Here is a 20,201-nt window from a genome sequence, read left to right on the forward strand (position 1 = left end):
TGGAGGATGTGTTAAATGATTGTCATGCAAACTTGATCCATGTCCAAAATCCATCCGCTCATTTTCATTCACTTTATTTACAGTAAAAAAAAAAGAAAGAAGCAGAACTATTTACAAAAGAAGCAATATTGGGTGAAGGCTGTTGTGTCTAATGGATTAATTACTTCCTGAAAATACCGTATGACAAAAATAATATGCTTAATGAATCTGTTGGGATGGATTAAATGTGGTCGGGTGGATAGTTGCTATTATTGTACATCTATGATGCAATACAGCAGTTAGCCTACGTGTCCAGAAAGGCTAATTTTAGCTTTCGGAAACAAGATGTGACATTTTAGTATTTATTTATTTACAGGTTTAATGAGGGTTTGGAAAGTCAGCAGCTGCTGCTTCAGCTGCCTGTTGGGGCCTCTTGTGAGTTCCTGAGGCTCTTCTGTGATGCTGGTGGAGATCTCTTGGTATTTGCAACAATGTGATTGTGGGACGGTTCCTCCTGAGCAAGACCTTGAGCCATGAGCTCGTCCATCGGGGAGCGCGTGTTATGAACTTCCTTCTCTTTACAGTTCCTCCACTTCATTCTCCGGTTCTGGAACCAGATCTTCACCTGAAGCAACAGAGAAACAGCATCTTTTTAAAAAAAAAAGAAAGAAAAAAAAAGAAATTGCTCTTCAGTTGCCCAAAGTTATTTTTACATTTTTTTCTCCCGAGTTAGTGAGCTGATTTTTAACAGTATAACATCCTTTAATAATCAAGACAGGGAATTGCTTCTTAACATCACGAGCTAAACTTGTGCTGCTGATTTAGAGATTATGAGATTTGACGACATCTAGCGGTGAGAATGCAGAATGCAAGAATTAAATATGACCGTTGCTCCAACTCAGTGGTGTCATAGTAACTTAGGGAGCTTTTATGGTCCAAATTGATAAATATTTATGTGCAGATGTTTGTGTAAGTTACAATTCCATAGCTTTAGCTGGAATCTGATGTGTATGTTTCATACTGAAGTCTGTTCTGTACATCTTGGGCCACACGTGTGGATGCACTTTGTATTTGATTTCTCATACTAGATGATAAAAAAAACCTTTTGTAACAGACATTCATACTGGAGTTAAAGTTTATTTCGTTACCTGTGACTCTTTGAGGCTGAGATCAGCTGCCAGCTTGTTCCTGTCCATCTTGCTGATGTATTTCTGTCGCCGAAACGTTCTCTCCAGCTCCTTCCTCTGTTCCTCGGAGAACACGGCCCTCCTCAGGATCCCTCTGCGTGACTTCGGACTGACGTCTGCAGACCACATTCTGACATTTGCTCCTTCTGAAATGTAATTGAAAAAGATTCCGTGAGGCTCATACACTTCTTACTACGTTTGTTTCTATCTTCTGTTTAACAATTTAACAAACTGAGGGTGACTAAAGGGAATAAAAATCAATTTCAAATAAAATAAAGGGATTTGATTCGAACTGTGAGGAGCAATCCCACGCTACTTCACTCACAGGTGCACACACAACAAAAGTCAAGTTGAACAATCCGTCCGATCCATTCAATGTTGCCTTTTTAATCTGTACGACAAATCTGCACATAGACCACCTCCAGGGACCACATAACAGGTTTGGACATGCTTCTCACTTCTCCATTGAGAGTCAATGGTTTCCGCTTAAAAAGCTGATTACTAGGTCATTCCTGGGCAACGTGTGTGTCTACCCCAGAGGGCCAACTATAGAGCCCTGTGGGACACCAACAATAGAGCTGTTCAATGGAAATGCCATTACGCGATGCCTCACTGCCCCAACACTAAATCTTTTTAGTTGCAGGTATGAAGGCAGTTTGTATGTGGAGATGAGCTCGAAAAAGTCTATAAAAGTCACTTTCATTGAATGCTTTATGTCCTAGTCAGGGAACTTCAATGGGCAGGAATGAGCGTTGAAGGGCAGGAGAAAGCAGGGGGGGTTGGGGAGCCGAGCTCTTTAGCCGCACAATAGCCGAGGGATGTCCCCGGCCCGGCCCTCTTCTGTAGAGGAGTAAGCAAGCGTTTTTGTGCCGAGCGGAGTTCATTGCGGCGGTGAAAAATTGCGGTGAGGTCGCGTGTGGATGGTGGAGTGAAAGTGCCAATTGGTCACGGCCAGACCTGGCATTGTTTTGTTGCCGGGCACTGTGGGAAAGTGTCAGCCTCCTGAGGGGAATCCAGGGACATGTGGGCCCGGGCCTTTTTGATTTATGCTATTTTCCACATCATGTGACAGGCATCGCAGTATTCAGCAACTAATAACTTCCAGGTTCTGTTGGAAAATGTTAAATAATGAGTGATGCTGGTCTCTATAACCCCCCAACCGTCGTACTAATCGTACCCGAGTGGTAGCGACAGCGAGTATTTCAACCGCAGGAGCAGAGGGCGTTCCTTTATCAAATCATTTTAGCTGCTTTTTTTTGCAGGTTTCCTGGAATGTTTTAAAGATTAAAGCCATAAAAGTTTGAGCTTTGTGGGGCTCCGCAAACACCTGAAGGTGCTGAGTTCCCGAGAAGCCGGACCTCCACATTCTGTGGCATTCAGCAGCTGGATCCACACCTGGTAATTGTAGTCTTAATATGACAGTAGACAAGATGTTTATTAGCTCTGCATATTTGCCCCTGCTAAAAGTCTGTAGTTGCAAGTACAAAATAGGGGGCCCCTGAGGCTCTTAAAAGCCTGGAAACCCACCCTTTCTCCCCCCCCCCCCCCCCCCCCGCCCTAAACAGCCGTGAATGGTTATGAATAGAGCTGTGCAGAGTTGAGCGAAGAATTAGCTCTTTGGCATTGCATCAGTAATTAGCTGTGGAGAGCATGAGAGACCCCGCTGCTCATGCTTAGAGAGGAGCTGAGGCATCGCTGATGAGGCATAAAACACTCACTGGAGTAGACGGGAGGGGGGCTGGACCCACCGCAGCATGCCAGCAGATAGTGGGGGCTCTGCAGGAACACGCTGCCGAACACACCTGCAAACAGAGGAGCCGTTCCTTCACCTGCGTCACAGCTCATCTACGCTTCAGCTTTCTTTGAAAGTGTTGGGGGATTTACACAGAACGACACTCTCGATGAACGGAAGCTCCTAGTTTCAGGTTTCTTTAACAGTGCAGCACCTCCTAATGAGGTCTTAGCTTAAAGATACCACAGGATAACTGCAAATTACACATGCTTAATCACCAGGCTTAAGTATTATTATGCGTCTTTTGATCAATAAATAATTATATTTATTGTTTTTTGAAAGCTCTGCAGATGTGAATGAAGCACAGAATAGAAAATGTCCCCCTTCGTGGTTAAATCTTCACCATTACAGGTCATTTTTCACACTGTTGCAGGTTTAAGTAGTTGTATGAATCGAAATGACACATGCAACATGTTTAGTATTATTTTTTAACGTCTTACTTCCAGCATTTGTAAAATCTGTTTATATAATTAATAACAATAAGAATCTGCCTCTAAATTTTAAACAAATGATGTTTGTAGCCTTTTTATGTGACTGGAGCATTTTTTCTGTCCAACTAAAGGACAAAAAAAGAAATAAATAAAATGGTTTAAATATGTGTGTTTACCTCCTGAGTGGGGGAGAAGAGGTCCTCCTAAAGCTTTCACCTGTGGGGGGCTCTGGGCCTGAATCTGCAGGGCTCCGTGCTCGGAGCTCCAGGTTCTCCTGGGCCGTTCACACGCCACCAGCCTCAGGTGTCCACCTGCCGGGGGGGCCGAGGGCGTCCGTGACTGCAGCAGATTGTCGATCAGGAAACTCTTCCCAGAGTTCCCAAAGCCTGGAAGAGCAGGAGGAGACGCGGCCATGTTCCTCCTGGTGCGGCTCTGAACCGAGACCATCCCCGCTCAGCCAGTGACCCGGACACTTGAGTTCCCTCCTCAGCAGTCACAGCCCAGTGACACTAAATTCTCCTTTAATCTCCTCTGGAGTGACCAGGCCAACTTCATTAAACTCGGAGGAAAACAAGTTCCTCTTTCGGGCCTGCACTTTGCTTCGGGGGGCTGCGCCGTGATTGGCCGAGAGCTCCTAATGTCCTCCTCAATTCAGATAAGACCAGGCTCCTTTCTGGAGTGGCAGAAGGTGGGTCTGGCTCATTCATTATGTCAACCAGCCTATTAAATGATAGACACCAGAGACAATAAAGTGCTGGCCAAAGTTTAAAATGCACCAAACAGTCTTCTCTAGTAGTAAATAGTTTTCTCCTGCCTCCCTTTGTGCGGTGAGAAAACCCTTCAGCGGCGCACTGTGAGGATTTAGGGATAATTTCAGAACCATTTAAAAACACTTCAGGTAAACAAGGAGCCAGTGAATAAACCAGGAAGACTTTAAAAGTCACGGGAAGTAGTTGGAGGAAAAAATATTGTTATTTTTAAAAGAAAATGTGCATTTTTTTAATAGCATTTTGAGAGTTTAGTTCTCCTCCTTAGGTTTTTCCTACTGCTTTAAACCCCTTAAAGTCAAGGTTTTATACGGGTGAAATGATTATTCATAATATACGGTGAATGTTGGCCTGTTTTGATGTTTCAGACAGCGAATCAGTAAAGGCCTGTGTCACCTTTCACACTACAGCTAATGATCCTGATAATAGAAGGCCAACAGGAGGGGCGACGGAGCCGGATTTCAGGCACAGTAAACAGGCATATCCACACGGACGGCGGGGCGTTGAGGGGTGTGCGGGGAGCTCCAGCCTGCGCGTGTAGATACCTCATGCTGAGCATGGAAATTGGCCCAGACAGCTCCGGCCATTGTGTGTCGGCCGGGGAGCCAAAGGTTGCTTGTAATCAAATTTGAGGTTTTATCCGGCAGACTGGTGGAGAAGGCACGGCGGCTCTGTCACATGACGAGCGTCAGCCAGTCCACTTTTATCTACTTTTGTCCGCAGAGAGTGTGGCAATGTGCCAGGCCCGGAGCTGTGGCTGGGGTGAACCTCCCGGGCCAAACAGAGGGGAACCCGGCTAATCTCCAGTCTTGTTATTGGCTTTAACGGTTTAAACTTGAGGCGAACGCCTGCACAACTTTAACTGCTCTGGTTTTTCAGCTGTGGAGAAAATTGTGCAGCTATTTCAAAGCCGTTACCCGCACCTCACAACGAAAAACACTCTTTAGTTATATCCCACAGCGACAACCGGTCCCGTATCACTTTTTAGACTCTTTAAAAGGCATCACCAAGAGCGTATCATCGTTAAGATTCACCACTTCATAATTAGACAGATTCCTATAGTGCTCTCTGGGAGTGGGAGGTATAATTAGGCTATTCTTAAACAGGAGGTCTTGGAAACACCCTGAAGCAAGTTCATGTGAATTTATTTGATGTGCATCCCTTTTAAGAAATGGTCGGGGGGGAAAACGGGGTCCCTTCTTTCAAGGAGCCTCACAATGGCCCTGTTGAAAGCTAGCACTCTGCAAACCGGCTGAGATCCTTTTTCTCCCCTTTTTTAAAAAACCCACTAAAGCTCTTAAAAAGATACCGGCCCATTGCACACGCAATTGATATTCCACCACTCGAACTTAATATTGTGAATAGAGGGCCAGGCTCTATGAATCACCAGGACAATGCGCTTAGCTTAGCAGCAAACTGGCACTTTGTGTGCGGTGTCTGTGTCCCAGAGGAGGAAGTTTCTAATGTGTGCCTCACAATTGTGCGTCTATAGAGTTCTAATGAGCTTCTGTATGCTGACTGAATGGCTGTGGGCCATTCACCATGAGGGCCCAATGAGCCAGCTCACTGCACACACTGACAATAGGATCCAGGGCTAATGGGAGTGGCTGTGTGGAGCAGCGCTGGGGGAGTCTATAAACCATCAACATACATGTGTTGATTAGGGGCGCGTAAAAAGGTGAGAGGGCTACATCCTTAATGTCCTTTCAATCCAGGTTTTTAATCATTGTTGGTCATTTCTTTTTAATTATTGAGGAATAAAGCAGAACCTGAGACATTGTACATTGATTTTTGTGAATAAAAGATTGATTTAAAGTTGTGGTTTTTTTTCCTGATAAGCAGAGTAAAGAGTCAACATGCTCATTAAAATAATCTATTAATGAGCCAAACACTCCAAACCTGCCAGATACGACTGCCGATGCGTCTCTAATTCCGAATAAAACGATTATTCCTGCCTGCACCACTTTGCAGCGGAGCAGATCCTCTCATCTCCACATTGACTCCCTCTTCAGCAGCACTTTTCTACCCCGGGACAGTCCGAGAGTGACACATTCTGTTGTCCCCGAGTACTGCTGCTCTGAGGGGTGCCTCTGTCATCCAGGAACATCTGCAGAGCGCACAGTGTCTCCATGTGTATCAGATACACAAATTGTCCTCAGAGCTGCTCTATTACCATATGTATAAAAATGTGTGTGTGGGTGACAGGTGAAGCAAATGTTGGCATCTGTGTGGAGGACACGGCTCATATGCGTCAAATAAACCCCCAAAGTGGCTGTTTTACAGATGCAGAAGGGTCTTTTCTCCGTTCCAGCGTCTCACTGACCTGCAGTGTGTCAACACACGTGTGCTGGAGGACTTTTCATTGTTGGAGGAGCACGTGCTTTAATGGTGGCACCTTAATACATCGTGTCAGCGATGGAGAGTAATTACACCCCCTGTGTCTGCACCTAGAAGAAATCTAGAATAGGTGGGGATGGGGGTGGGGTGGGGACGGGTGGCCCTTTCCTCCGCAGGCTACATGGACAAACATCTCCCACTGCTGATTTATTCATGATAACCTCCCATTCCAGACACGTTAGGGACCCGTGAGCAAGTCATGTGAACTGGAGAAAACAAAGACCGATTTGTCCAGTCTGATGGATTAAAACCCAGGACATTTTTATTGTTATTGTAAGTCTGGGTTCCTTAGACTGTTAGCTAAAAGCGTCCCCTCATTTGTCTTCTCACTTCCTGCAGGAAAGGAACGATTTACGATTGATTTAAAATAGCCGAAACGCTTTCGATCATGTCCATCTGGCAGGACATTTATCTGGATTCATGGGAAGTGTAACCACGAGTGCTCCTCTTCATCACTCCTGGTAGGGCAGGCATGGCCGCTGATAAAACACTTACAGTTCATTCTGGTAATTGGTCCCACGGATGGAGAGGAAAACAAGTATTCTGAACACAAAGCATCTAATTTTCTTGCTGCCTGCCAGGGATCCAAAGTTTTGCTGCGTGCACGACATTCTGGGCTCGCAAAGCTATTCACGATGTGCTCCATTTTTACAATTTCAGACAGAAATGCAGAAATGCTTCCCTGCAGCGCGTTCAGGAAGGCTACAGGTAGAAAAACGCAACAGCAAAACCCCGCAGGACCATCTGATGGGGTCTGTGTGGTATCTAAGAGGGCAATTACCAGAAGCACACAGAGGAATGAAAGTGGAGTCAAAACTCTAACCACACGGGAGTTTTGTTGTTCTTTTCACAGCCCGAATGCTTTTGCAGAGGAGTCAAATTACAGTGTTTAGATCCCCTCTCTCTCTCTCTCTCTCTCACACACACACACACACACACACACACACACACACACACACACACACACACACACACACACACACACAAGCAGTCAATGCAGACTGTCTCCAGAAGTAAAGTGAAATAAAATTAATCATTTACAGACCTAATATTGAGCAAAAATAATCAAGCCTTAACACAGCCAGGTTGTTAAGTCATATACTTCCCAAAAAAAGATGCAAACGTGCCCGTGTCTGTAACGTCCGTATTTGTCTGTAATGTCCGTATTTGTCCATCAGACGTGCGCCACACTGGCAATATTTTCACCTCCTCACCGCCTGAAGCGTTTCTCTATGGTGCCGCACGGGGGCGCCATTCGTCTTCTTTCCTCGTCCCCTCCTCCGCTGACAGGTCCTCTCCATCCTCTCTCTCTCCTCCCCCCCTCCAGTTCTCACCCTCCTCCGCTGTGGGAGCGTCTGTTGAGCGGGCGAGGCAGCGGCTTGTGGCTTTGTGCGTCCTCCGTCAGCCACCTGTGCCGCGGACGCTGCTGCTGCTGCCGCCGCTGATGCCGCTGCGCGCCGCCGCGCGTTCCACGGACTAATCTGCGCTCCTCTTCCTCCATCCGGATTTTTTTTCTCTTGCTCTGCGCATCAGCGGGCATCCGAAGTTGAGACGATGCCTCCGCTCGGCGTGTGGGATTGGTAACAGCCTGCTGACAGCCTGGGCGATCCGTCATCCGCGCCGGAAAAACAACCGCCTCTCGGAAGTGGACAAAACATGGTCTAATTTCTCTCTAACAATCGCCATGGGATTATTACAGCTATTTCTGGTTGTCGGCATATTTTGCGGCTGCTCAGGTAGGACACGGGACTGCGAGTGTTGACAGTAACCATCTCCTGGAACACTGGTTATATATAAAAAAGAAAAAAATAATAACTGAACTGTGCTGATTTTGAACCAGATCATCTTTCACGCTGCTCTAATTTCCCGTGAATTTATTTTTTAAAACAAAACGAATTCATTTTCATCGCATGTGTCCTTGACTGCTGATAAGAATCACAACCCATTTTTCCCTCCGTGTTTGCAATCAAGTTTTAGGGTTCGGGGTGGACCCTGCGCTGCGCATCAGTGTCTTTGATGAGCTCACACTTGGAGAAGGCTTTGATGGAGTTACTCAGGTCCAGGGCTTCCACAGCGAGTCCAGAGCGTTCCACTTCCAAGGTACAGTAGCACCCACAGGAGGCCGAAGCATCGCTTTAGTCTCAACCACTGTATTTGTGCTTTAAAATCACAGGAAGTCTCTCCGATTGTGCCAAATATGACGCTTTTACGCCGGAATATGTTGATGGCGGCTGTGTGGGAGACTGTCTAGAGATGTTAGCTGTGGATTAGCAGGATTCCTGGGAGTCCTTTAAGCACCACCTGCCTGAACAAAAGGCAGCGTCGGGGCCCCTGTGAAAAACTTGTGCTGAGGGATGGGTTGGTGGTTGGGGGCCATAATCAGATTAGACGGAGGGGAACTCAGCAGATGTAAACTGTGGGTGTGCGGAGCAGCACCATTGTGCATCCTACGGAGTGAGGAAGGTGTCCAAATGCTGCTCATCACGCACCCGAGCCGCCAAAGTTGTCAGAACACAGCAACAGCTCCCAGATCAGTGGCAGGAACCAAAGACGTTCCCATGCCGGGGTCCTAAAAACGAGAGGCTCAGCGTGGCTTCCGCAGCGGAGGGTGTTGTTTTGGGACGAACCACGCCGCCGTTTGTCTGCATTTTTCTGCTCCCCGCCCACTCGCTGAGATCTTCTCATCTCCCCGGCGACCCGCTGAGACGGCAGCAGTTCAGGTCCATTTGATGTTCTCCTCGTCGGCAGCACTTGGGATGGAGGGAGAGGCTGATCACAAGGAAAAAGCGGTGGAGGACGAGCGAGGCAGGGAGAACGTCGGAGAAAACAAGTTCCCGCCGCTCCGCTTTGGTCTCTGTTGCATTATTATTCGCTCCTGCATCACAATCCCATCTTCTTTACGTCGCCTTTGTGGAGAAGACTCCAGAATTTAGAGCTCAGATCCTGTCATTGGAATGTTGGGGGGGTGTTGTTGGTGGTGGTGGTGGTGGTGGTGGGGGGGGTACCCTGTCACAGTGAGGATGATAAAAATAATTGCTAAAGCAGAGCTGTCGGCTGTGTGATAGACTCTGTTCATTCCACGTGTACGGATGCAGGGCTGGTTGGGATCAGGAAACAGGCCCCAGGTGACATTCCGACGCTCATTAGACGGCAGGTAGGACGCCCCCCCCCCCCCCCCGGCTGTCCTGTCTGCCTGGAGCCCCCCCCGGGAGGGCTGCTATCTCAGGGTGCTGGGTGGAGGCGGCAGGAAAAGTAATTCCCAGTAAAGAAGCGCGCGCATGTGTGCGGCTGTCTGCCTGACAAAGAGTCCTGAGGAGCAGAGATGGAGGGTGGGGGTGGGTGGGGTGGGGTGTGTGTGTGTGTGTGTGTGGGGGGGGGTGGCTTTGTAGCACACCCCTGCTGATGCCTGGGAAGGCGTCAGGCGCGCGTTGCGCCGCTTCAGGAGAGGTGGACGGGAGTGATGGAGGACAGAACAGAAACACCCCGGAGCCACCGTCACCTTCCCCCACCCCAATCCCCCCCCACACCCCCACCCCGATCCACCGCCCCCCCCCACCCCAATCCTGTTGCCACAGCAGAAAATGATCAGGTCATTAGCCCCTCCCCCTCTCGCCCTTTTTTGTAATATGTCAACAGTCGTATATGCGAGGGAGCGAGTGTGTGTGTGTGTGTGTTGGGGGGGGGCACTACCCCTCCCCTCCCCACCTACACCCCACCCCCTCCAACTCATTGGGAAGTGCAAACACCAGGAGCGCAGGAACACGGCCGGACTCCTCCGGAATCTCGCCTGCGTGAGGCAATATGTGTGTAAATGGGTTTCCGCTGTGGAGGGAACGCTCGTCATCTGTTGCTGCCCCCCCCCCCACGGTGCGAAACAGGACCATGTGAAAGTCATGAAGCGAGTGGGAGGATGGCGGAAATTGCATATTCCTGGAACACCTCCGTGTTTATCTGCTTTCATGTCCTCTGTCGGAGCGTTCCCGGGCAGTTAGCGTCGGCAAAACACCGATTTTATTAGCAAGATCCACGTTCTGCCGAAGCAAAAGCGCACGTGTAGGTCGTGGAGGAGTGTTGCTCAGAAGAGGCTGAAATGCCCCACGGATGCGTCCCGACGCTCGTTTCTACTTCAAATCTGTTGCTTTTTAATTAATTATTTAATTAATTAGTTGTTTATTTAATTAGCCTACTGATTAATGACATCAGGAGACCAAGTTTACCGCCGCCTCTGCTCGCCCAGCTGTTGTAAACATCAGCCGATGAGACGTCGCCGAGGTGACCCCGGGGGCCCTGACAGCCATGGAAAGGGGGTGGTTGGGGGGGGGCAATATTTGGAACCCCTCCTGGGCAGCGGTGCGGTGGAAGGCTGTCATTAGCCCCCGCGTAGGTGTGAGCGTCAGGTGGGAGAGAGCTGCAGCAGCCCTGGAGGTGCCCTTGGTTTGGGTTGGTATTTGTTCCAGAAGAGTGGAGACACCGGGGGGGGGGGGGGAGTATTTAAGGGGTTTAACTGCCAGCTTTGGCGGGACGAGGCGTGCACGAGAACACACGTGCACACTCTCTCTGGTCTGCATTTCCCCACTTGTTGCCCGTTTTTCCCTTCATGGATGGCAGGCAAATGTTGCGTCTGTTTGCTGCAGATGAGGGTGGAAGTTAAACCCGTGGGGCAAATAGGGCAAATAGAAAAGCAGAGGAGGGCTGTCCGCCACGCAGGAGGACGGGCAAAGCATGACCCCCCTTCCCCCCCGTTAGAAGATGTAAAAGAGGAGGGATGGAAACTGGGGGCCGAGAGGGGCCATTAAAGCGCCACGTAGGCCAGAGATAAGATTAGGCTGCAGCCCGGAGCCGCACGTCTCCGGAGCGCCGCTCGGCCGAAGGCGTTTTGGAGATCTCAAAAAGACACTTTTCCCAGCTGCTCCTGGAATCCTGTAAGTGACGCCGCCGCTGAGGACCGTGCCGGATGGAACTGTCACGTAAGGGATCGCCCCTCGGCTGTGGCTGGGGAGGGAAAGAGCGCAGAGATGTCAGGAAGGTTAAGATGCTTCACTACAAGCCTGTAAAATAAAAAGTCCCAATTGAAGCCCCCCCCCCCCCCCCCCCCCACTCCGTGAGTCAGCCACTCGTTGATCAGAGGTCGCTGGCCCTGCTCCCCCCTCCCCCAACACTTCACCATCCCTCTCGCAGCATGCCCCCCCTCCCCCCACAGGCCCAGACACCTGCTCCCACTGTGTTCATTTTGCTGATTATTTAGACGTCGGCGTCCACACATGGCGGGGGGGGGGGGGGGGGGCAGGCGCCCGACCGCAGCATATTGCGGCGGAGGCCGCAAATCCCGCTAATCTTCGCCTGAAAGGCACAAAAACGGCGGAGACGTCGAGCGGAGTCGGAGTCGCTCGGGCTAAAGACGGCGATCACAGCAAACACCGTCGGAGATTACTGTCAGCAGGCGTCGCACGCTTTCGGTTATTAAGTGAGATCTGTCGATGGGGGCAGATTATTGCTGGGGGAGGATGGGGGGGGGGGGGGGCACTCATTGGGCCATCTGTCCCATCCACCAATGACACTGCCATGATATTCCAATGCAAAATACATGAAATCTGCGTGCGTCTCCTCCTCTGGCGAACGGCGTTCTTCCTAAAAAGACACTGTAACGGGATCAGGATGTTTTTTGTTACCCTGCATCGCCGTCTCACGTTGTGTCGTGTCAATTGGCTGCTCCCCCCAGCCGGAAGTAACGTTAATACGCCGAGGGAGGCCACGGCGCTGGCTTCCTGGAGCGGGCAGGGCCATCTCGCATGCATCCCGTAGCTGTAAGTGAACTCTTTGATGTGATTGCTTCTGAGAAACATCATCATTTATTGATGCTTCCATTAAAGCAGAGACGTCTGGAGGAGGGAGGGGGCAGCCTCACAGAAACTACCCCTCCAAAATATGACTCCATGCTGTGAACTGTCCAGAAAACACGTGTCGTTGGTTCAGGTGCAGATAAGAGCGGCGTATGTCTTCATTTGTTACAGATAAAAGGACTTTAGATTCAAAATGACAACACTTTTCACTCTTTTGGGGGTTTCTTTGCTTTCAAAATGGGCAGATTGAGCTCAGGACCTGTAAAATATGAAGGAGTATCAAACATGTAGCCAACATGTTGTTGCTGATTTTCCATTTATGGAGTCCAGTTTGTTTTCAGAGTTTATGAGAACGCATCCCATATTAACTGCATTCAGCTTGTCAATTCCCACATCTGAAAAGCATTTTTTTAAACTTCCATTTAAGATTTCTCGGATATCTTACTCTCAACTACAGCAACTACATCCCATTTGAAGCATTTCACATCATTTTAAACCGCATTCTCTTTACCAGCAATGTAAAAACTGTAGCATGTCTATAAATTAGTAATGACGTGCGCAGTACACAGTTTCTCTTTAATAATGTACATTTATTCCTGGTATTCCTTAATAATTCCCAGCAACCTTTTTCTCTACTTTTTGCTTGCATCACTCATTTCGTCAATAAAACCCGTAATGTTATTTTGACAGGAAAAGACGCCATTTGGCTCTTAATGTTATTCTGCATGACACTGTTGCCATGGATATCTGATCAAACGGGATGTGCAGATGCGGTGTTCTGACCTTCACACGGGTGTGTCTGTGTGTGTGTGTGTGTGTGTGTGTGTGTGTCTTTATTCCAGGTTCGTCCAGGGAAGTGGTGGCCCCCACCGACGTCTCAGAGCACATGATTAGGAAACTGAGAGGCAAGAATGAGTTCACTGTGCTGGTCACCCTCAAACAAGATCACCTCAACTCTGGAGTCGTCCTCTCCATCCATCACTCCGAGCACAGGTTGGAGCCAGACGCGCTAAAGAGCGAACTCGCCGGCTGTTTTTGCCTCGGCAGCCTGATCGAAAACCAACATATTTTGTGCTGGATGAGCACTCAGATGTTCAACATTACAGTAAACAAAGCCAAGCACCCCGCACGCCAACATATTACCCACAATCCATCAGAGATCCAAACACTGAGTTCGCAGTCACGGCTTGAAAGCTGATGGCACGCTGGCGGCAGTTAGCATGCTAATTTTTTCCATTAGTTTGTGCTAGCTGATCCGTTGGATGATCAGAACAGCAATCTGACGCCACATAATGCATTGATTGAGCAGTTTGTGCATTAACGGCGGCCCGGCCACGCTGGCTCGCGGGGATGTTAATAACTTTTCCCAGCTGCTGATTAGCTCTTACATCCATTCATATGCAGCAAAGCAGCGCTGCATGGCTTCATCTGGAAACGTGGCCCAGAGTTATCTCGGCAGCGGCGTTAGCTTGCGCGTTTATGGCGCTGCCTGGGATGAATGTGCATGCCTTGCTGGGGGAGAGTAAATCTATTAGATTTGGATAACAGATAAATAAATTCCGTGGCTGCGCCTGAGCCTCTTTTAAATAATGTTTCCAGTAAATGACTTTAGTTTGAATAAGTCTGTCTTTAGAGGCAGAGGTGATGCGTTCCGGCAGCTCCCTCCATTAACGTGTCTGCTCTGGGAGGATCTCCGGTGTGGAGAGAGGATTGTGTCAGAATGCTAATATGTGTGCTATTGTTAGCTGCTGATGTTCCACTTCACGGCCTACAGGACCGCGGTGTTTGATGAATGATGTCATTGCAGTGTGGTGAAAAAGGACAACCGGGGCGGCTGAAAAGAGCTTCAAACTCCGACGACGGCTGCTGCTCTGGGAATTCTAACGGCTGCAGCTTTTCCTCCCGCAGGTTCCTGGAGCTGGAGAGCAGCGGCCAGCGCAGCGAGGTGCGTCTTCACTACCGCACCAGAGGCCAGCAGGCCCACACCGAGGTGTTCCCCTACAGCCTGGCTGATGACCAGTGGCACAAGGTGTCCGTCGCCGTCAGCGCCTCTCACGTCATATTGCACGTCGACTGCAACAGGTGAGCTGCCGGGGGGGCCAGAGAAACACCAGTTCCTTAATTTTGAAGGAAAAACTCTGAGGCTCGGATGCAGAAACCGTTTAAACCCGTCTGAAAGGCCGACTGTTGGGACTTTGGATGCTGCAGGGTGGTAAAAACTGGTTTTATTCAATAAGAAAAAGGCTTATTCAGGAGTATCATTGCTTAATGCTTTTATTTTGAAAGGGCTGGATTGGCATTTTAAACTCGGTGCTTCACAGATGAGAAAATTACTGTGACAGACAGTCTCCTAACTTAGTCAAAGGCTTGATTTAATTTATTATATTCAGAATAAAGATGTATTACAGGAAACCGTCTTCAGATTGCTCCATTTACTGCAGAACAAGCTGCTCTTATTCTGTTTGCAGGATCTACGAGAGGGTGGTGGAAGCCCCCTACATGGACATACCCGAGGACGCTTCCTTCTGGCTCGGCCAGAGAAACGCTGCCCACGGCTTCTTCAAGGTTAGCGGCGCCGTGCTAATCCCCCCCCCACCTCCATCACATTAGTGCTTTTCTTGATGTGCGATAAATGATTCACGGTGACGAGAACAGTGGATTCATCTGAGCTGTTGCTGCCCCCCCCCCCACACACACACACAGACACAGCTCAGCTCAGCCCGTTTGGCTATTTTTTAGTTTGTTTTTTTTATATTTATCTTCTCTCTTGGATTTAATTGCGTGTCTCTTCCCCAGGCCGACTCCTATTTGGAGGATTGCTCTGCCTGTCGCTGAAATTGTCGTCTTTTGGTCACTTTTTCCCTTCGTTTGCAGCTCAGCCTGCCGCAATTAACACTGCAACTCCCCCGACGCTGATTTGAGGAGAATTATTAAAAAGCCTCTGGGCTGCGCTCATTAAGCTCGCTCTGCGGCCTTGTTTATCGCCGTGACACGTCCAGAATATCCCCACTTCCACCTCCGAAGACAGATAAAATGTCGTCTCACCAGTGACTGTATCTGCCTTAATTAGTCCGCGTTACTGGTTCCAGTGTGCGTCCGCGCACGTGTGACTTTTTCTTCCATGTTTTTGCGTTAATTGCCGGATGAAAGGAGGCCTGGAGGTCACCTGCTAATCTGGTCACGTAGCGGGAGGAGCTCTGCAAAGCCTTGATTAGTGACTGGGAAGCAGGTCTGCTTTTAAGAGGCGTTGCCTCATTAGCATGCACGAGCGAACGCGCACATGAATGTGGGTGAAGGATGAGGATGAGAAAACGCTTCCAGTAGCAGGAACTCGTCCTCGTCTCCGCGGCGACCGAGCCATTGTGGTGGGAACACCTTCGGTTTGAGGAGTTCATTTGTTTATCAGTTGGCAACAAAAACAACCAAATCTGGGAATTGTGGACTTCTGACAGAGTTCCGTGTTTACGCTGAGGGGGGATGAGGAGGAGGATGGTCATGGGGGCCGCGAAGGCCGCGACAAACCCACAGCTTCCCCCACACTCAGTTTCAGCACGTTGCCATGGCGAATCGGTAAATCATTTGTGCGGGATTTTGATTTTATGGACGTCAAATTGAAGTGGCGAGACAATTTAAAAAACAATTTCTCCAAAGTTGAGCCCCTCCACTCCTGCAAGGGAAACAGGCGCACTCCTGTAATGAAATGGGCCGGGTTGCCATGGCGACCGGTATCCTCGGATGAGGACGTCCGCGAGCGCCCGCGTTTTCGGCGTCGTGTTATGACCTCACATCGAATCTGTGCGTCGCGTTCGCAAACTTCTGTCGTTGTCTTACCTTCTGTAACGCATGTGTGTGTGTGTGTGTGTGTGTGTTGCAGGGAGTGATGCAGGATGTGGAGATCCTGGTGATGCCACAGGGTTACATCTCACAGTGTCCAGACCTGAACAGAAGTGAGTCAAATCCCTCCCTAAAGTGGTTCGGATACCTTAAATAGCCTCGCGAGCTTGTTTTGACCCACTTTTATTCGCTCCTCTTCTCCAGTCAGCTGAGAGTTTAAAGAAACAATGTGTTTAAATACACACAGTCAGTAAAATAGCTGCTGCTGCTGCTGCTGCTTTAATAACACCGAATCCCTCCCTCATATTTAAGGAATAAATGACAAGAAGGGCGCCGGAGGTGTGATCTCATTTCCTCCGGATGTTTTTTCCATCCTGTGAAATATCCGTGTCGGATTCTAAGGCAACTGCGCGATTGTTTCTGCAACCAGTTGCTTGGAGGGAGGACGCGTGCACGCACACGCGCATCTTGAGTGTTAAGAATCGTTTTCACACAGATTTCATGTCCCCACGCACACGGCAGTCGCCAGAAGACTCGGCTAAGTGTGGGATGGAATGAATGAGGTCTTTGTGCTGGGAGATATTCCTGCAGAAATAGAAAGTTAGCCCGAATTAGCCACGATTACCGTAAATAAAGGGCTATTACGACCTTAGTGGGCGCCGTGCCTGTCAGAAATGAACGCGGCGGTGGCAGGAAATGCTCTAACGCTGTTGTTTTTCCCGTGCCAGCGTGCCCGACCTGCAACGATTTCCACGGGCTGGTGCAGAAAATCATGGAGCTGCAGGACGTCCTTGCTAAGACATCCAGCAAGGTAATGTGATGTGATGCAAGCTGACATTCGGTTCAAACGTCCCGAATTATTTTTAAAAGAAGTAATTACGGCCCGGGTCGAGCAATAACACTGCAAATCCTGCAATACCCGCGCGTTATTGTGCCGCCTTGGTCACCGCGGGCGCTCGGTGACGCAGGGACGTCGGTGCTGGAGGCCTTTTGGCATCAATTGTGGTAAACGACCGAGGACGGTGTGTGAATATAGGCGCACAATGGAGCCGACTCTTATCTTCTCGCCATCTTGCTGGTTTTTTTTTTGAGCAGCTGTCCAGGGCGGAGGAGAAGATGAATGGGCTGGAAGGCTGCTATTGTGAGCGGACCTGCAGCGTCAAGGGGGTCATCTACCGGGAGGACGAAGGCTGGACAGATGGCTGCAGGAACTGCACATGCTCGGTAGGCTTCCGCACGAGAGAGGGAGGCCATCATGTCAGCCTCCACACTCGCTCTTTATGGACTCGCTTTGGCTTGTTCAGGGTTAAAAAGGTGCTTCCCATTATGTGTGTAGCAACGCTGCGTTGCGCGCGGTTGCCTACGTTTTTGCATTTGTTGCTACCGAGGCCTGGAAGCTTTTGTTCTTCTCCCTTGTTCATCAAATGAAGGTGTGTGCGGGTGTGTATTGGAGTGTTGGCAGCTTTTATTCTCATTATTTGTCACAAAGAAGCGGGTTTGCCGCGGGTAGCTGCTAAAAACGGCAGGATCACACGCATTAACCGCGGCGCTTAGCGAAGCTCGAGGGTCTACTTTGTGCCGCGGAACGTGTGAACGCGGCTATAGACGCGCGGTCGAAGCAGTGGTGGATCGCGGGCGTGCAACGGATCGCGATGGCAAACTCGCCGGCCGCTATCGAATCCCTCCCACCTGCTTCACGCGCCGCTTCTCGACATGCAAAGCAAGCAGGGAAATCATAGCTCTCAGTGCACCGCACCTAATTGCTCTTGACAGATGATAATTATCATCAGGGATTTGTTCTGCCCACTCATCCAATGAAATCACTTCATTCCCCGGAACGGTGCGTCGCCGCTCTCAGACTGCAATTACGGAATTAGATGGGATATGTTCCTTACCTTATGTGTGCCAATTAGCCCCGACCTTTGAAATGCAAAGGTCGTGCGTTAAGATGTTATCAATTATATGACTCGGGGTGCGTAGCTGTTGCCGCCACGGAGCTTTCCATCCACGGAAGTCATGTTAATCCCGGGCGCCGCGGAGCGGCGACGCCGTCCAAACAGCAGGAGGGAAGATCTAAGGCACACGAGTCACACCTAGCACATCTCAGCGTCACCGTTACTGAAATTCCATCGCGATATCTATCAGCTTCAAGCGAGCGGCTGCTGCTTCCTGTTTCATTAGTCACTGTTTAACATCCTGTTTGTGCCCCCGTCTTGACCAGAACGGCACGGTGCAGTGCGAGGCCATCTCCTGCCCTCCCCCTCAGTGCCCAGCAGGCACGGCGCCTGCCTACGTGAAGGGTGCCTGCTGCAAGGAGTGCCAGCGTGAGTGGACTACTCTTAACCCCACCGCCCTCCTACACTCACATAATCACAGATCCACTTGCATCCAAACAACAAAATCCACCTCCGCCGCCGCCGGATTTAGCGTTTCGCCGCTCCTCCATCCAAGGGATGCCTGACAATCGACCGGGGCCGTGCGTTGTTGCTAAGCTACCTCCTCTGCTCTCAAGACGCTTCCAACCTTTTGCATATACATGGACCCAATTAATTATTCAAAACCCAGCTTTCCGGCGCAGATGGCCACCGGACACGCAGACCAGCGCTCGTGAATCTGTGATCGCGGCGAGTGATGTAAGGCAGCAGATCTGTTAAGTCTGGGAGGAAAAGCGAAGAAGAAAGAAATGTTAAACGCTTGAAACGAGGCCACCGTACTTTCTTCTTAAATGTCAGTTTTTTAGCTTCTCAGCACCGACGCCTTCGTGCTGAATAAATAATTCCGTTTCATCACATATCTACATAGGCTTTTTTCTTTTACGCTGAACTCCTATTAGCCTCTTCACCGCCGCGCTCTCCACCTCATATTCTCCAGATTCCCCCTTAATAAAAATGGATTTCAGATGACATTAGCTCCTCTCGCTGCCTCCCATAAATCCAAATTAAGCCCAGAAAGGTGTTATATACAGTATTTGCTTTTATTATTTATTGATCAAAATCAGCATGTGCATTAAATGCATCGTTAATGAGCTTCGGAAAACTGGGCGAACGCGGCAGATTGCTGCGCCAGCCGACTTCACCCCGGATTTAACTCTTCATCAGCAGGAAGCCATTAGCCTTGAATTCTGTTCAGCCCGCGTAAGCATCATTCACGCCGACCCTCAGGTCATAGCTTCCACACGGGGGTTTTACCGCTTTAAGCCGTCTCCGAACCTGCAGCTGCGTTCCACGTAGCCGCTAATCGCCTTAAAGTCATCACACCTGCGCTCACTTATCTCCACGAGGGAAACAAACACACAGCTAATTACAAGCGCTCCTGCTTCAGACACACGAGTGTGTCAACTTTCCCCCGCTACAAAGGCGCGACCGGCCTCGGCAAATTAAAGCCTTATCTGGCGCCACAAAGGCCTTCTGGGCAGCGGCGCCGGCTTTATTTATTTTCTAGTCATCTGTCAAGTGGAAACATGGAAAAGGACGGTTTCGGTGCTCCGCCACACGCCTCTTTACGACGGGGCCTGACCCGCGTTTGTCTCCCTGACCCCGGTCACGAACCACGCGCCCCGACACCGCTGATTTGACCCGAAACACTGCGATAAACATTAAAGATGTGGTGGGTAAACGAAGCTAACGTCTCCTCTGTGTGTGCGCTAACAGCTCTCTGCCTGTTTGGTGGAAGAGAGCTGGTCGAAGGGGATCAGAAGGCCGTGCACGACTCCTCCGGCAGGTGTCTGCTGTTTGAATGCAGGGTAAGTTATGCACAACACACACACACACACACACACACACACACACACACACACACACACACACTCGCTTGACAGCAGCTCCAGCTGTGTTGTTGCCCATGAACCTATGACAACCTGAGCCATTTGGATTTTGGCCCATTTGATCGACTGAGTTTTGTTAAAGATATTTCACATGAATTTGGAGGACAGAACAATGCAGCCGTCACTCAAACCCTCCCCCCCCCCACGTTAG

The 20,201-nt window shown here is 49.6% G+C and overlaps 2 protein-coding genes across 3 annotated transcripts in view; one reads left to right on the forward strand and one right to left on the reverse strand.

The window, feature by feature from the left end:
* Positions 1 to 66: 66 nt before the first annotated feature.
* dbx2 (developing brain homeobox 2) lies at positions 67 to 3,955 on the reverse strand. Of its 2 annotated transcripts, XM_029841920.1 has the most exons (4): positions 3,566 to 3,955; positions 2,885 to 2,968; positions 1,128 to 1,312; positions 67 to 604 (listed from the first exon to the last, which is right to left on the reverse strand). In XM_029841920.1, the coding sequence occupies exons 1-4, from the start codon at positions 3,834 to 3,836 to the stop codon at positions 392 to 394; spliced, it is 753 nt and encodes a 250-aa protein (XP_029697780.1). In that variant the 5' UTR covers positions 3,837 to 3,955; the 3' UTR covers positions 67 to 391. The 2 variants fall into 2 exon arrangements, with proteins under 2 accessions (XP_029697780.1, XP_029697781.1); XM_029841921.1 differs by lacking the exon at positions 2,885 to 2,968.
* Positions 3,956 to 7,890: 3,935 nt separating this feature from the next.
* nell2a (neural EGFL like 2a) overlaps positions 7,891 to 20,201 on the forward strand; it is a 44,192-nt gene continuing 31,881 nt past the window's right edge. The window contains exons 1-10 of the mRNA XM_003967490.3: positions 7,891 to 8,289; positions 8,525 to 8,653; positions 13,236 to 13,386; positions 14,302 to 14,475; positions 14,862 to 14,958; positions 16,268 to 16,340; positions 16,956 to 17,038; positions 17,323 to 17,451; positions 18,449 to 18,551; positions 19,878 to 19,969. Coding sequence (XP_003967539.1) covers positions 8,238 to 8,289; positions 8,525 to 8,653; positions 13,236 to 13,386; positions 14,302 to 14,475; positions 14,862 to 14,958; positions 16,268 to 16,340; positions 16,956 to 17,038; positions 17,323 to 17,451; positions 18,449 to 18,551; positions 19,878 to 19,969 — 1,083 coding nt within the window. The 5' untranslated portion in view covers positions 7,891 to 8,237. The remainder of the gene's footprint in view (positions 8,290 to 8,524; positions 8,654 to 13,235; positions 13,387 to 14,301; positions 14,476 to 14,861; positions 14,959 to 16,267; positions 16,341 to 16,955; positions 17,039 to 17,322; positions 17,452 to 18,448; positions 18,552 to 19,877; positions 19,970 to 20,201) is intronic.

The sequence above is a fragment of the Takifugu rubripes genome, chromosome 9, assembly GCF_901000725.2.
Source record: "Takifugu rubripes chromosome 9, fTakRub1.2, whole genome shotgun sequence".
Lineage (NCBI taxonomy): Eukaryota > Metazoa > Chordata > Actinopteri > Tetraodontiformes > Tetraodontidae > Takifugu > Takifugu rubripes.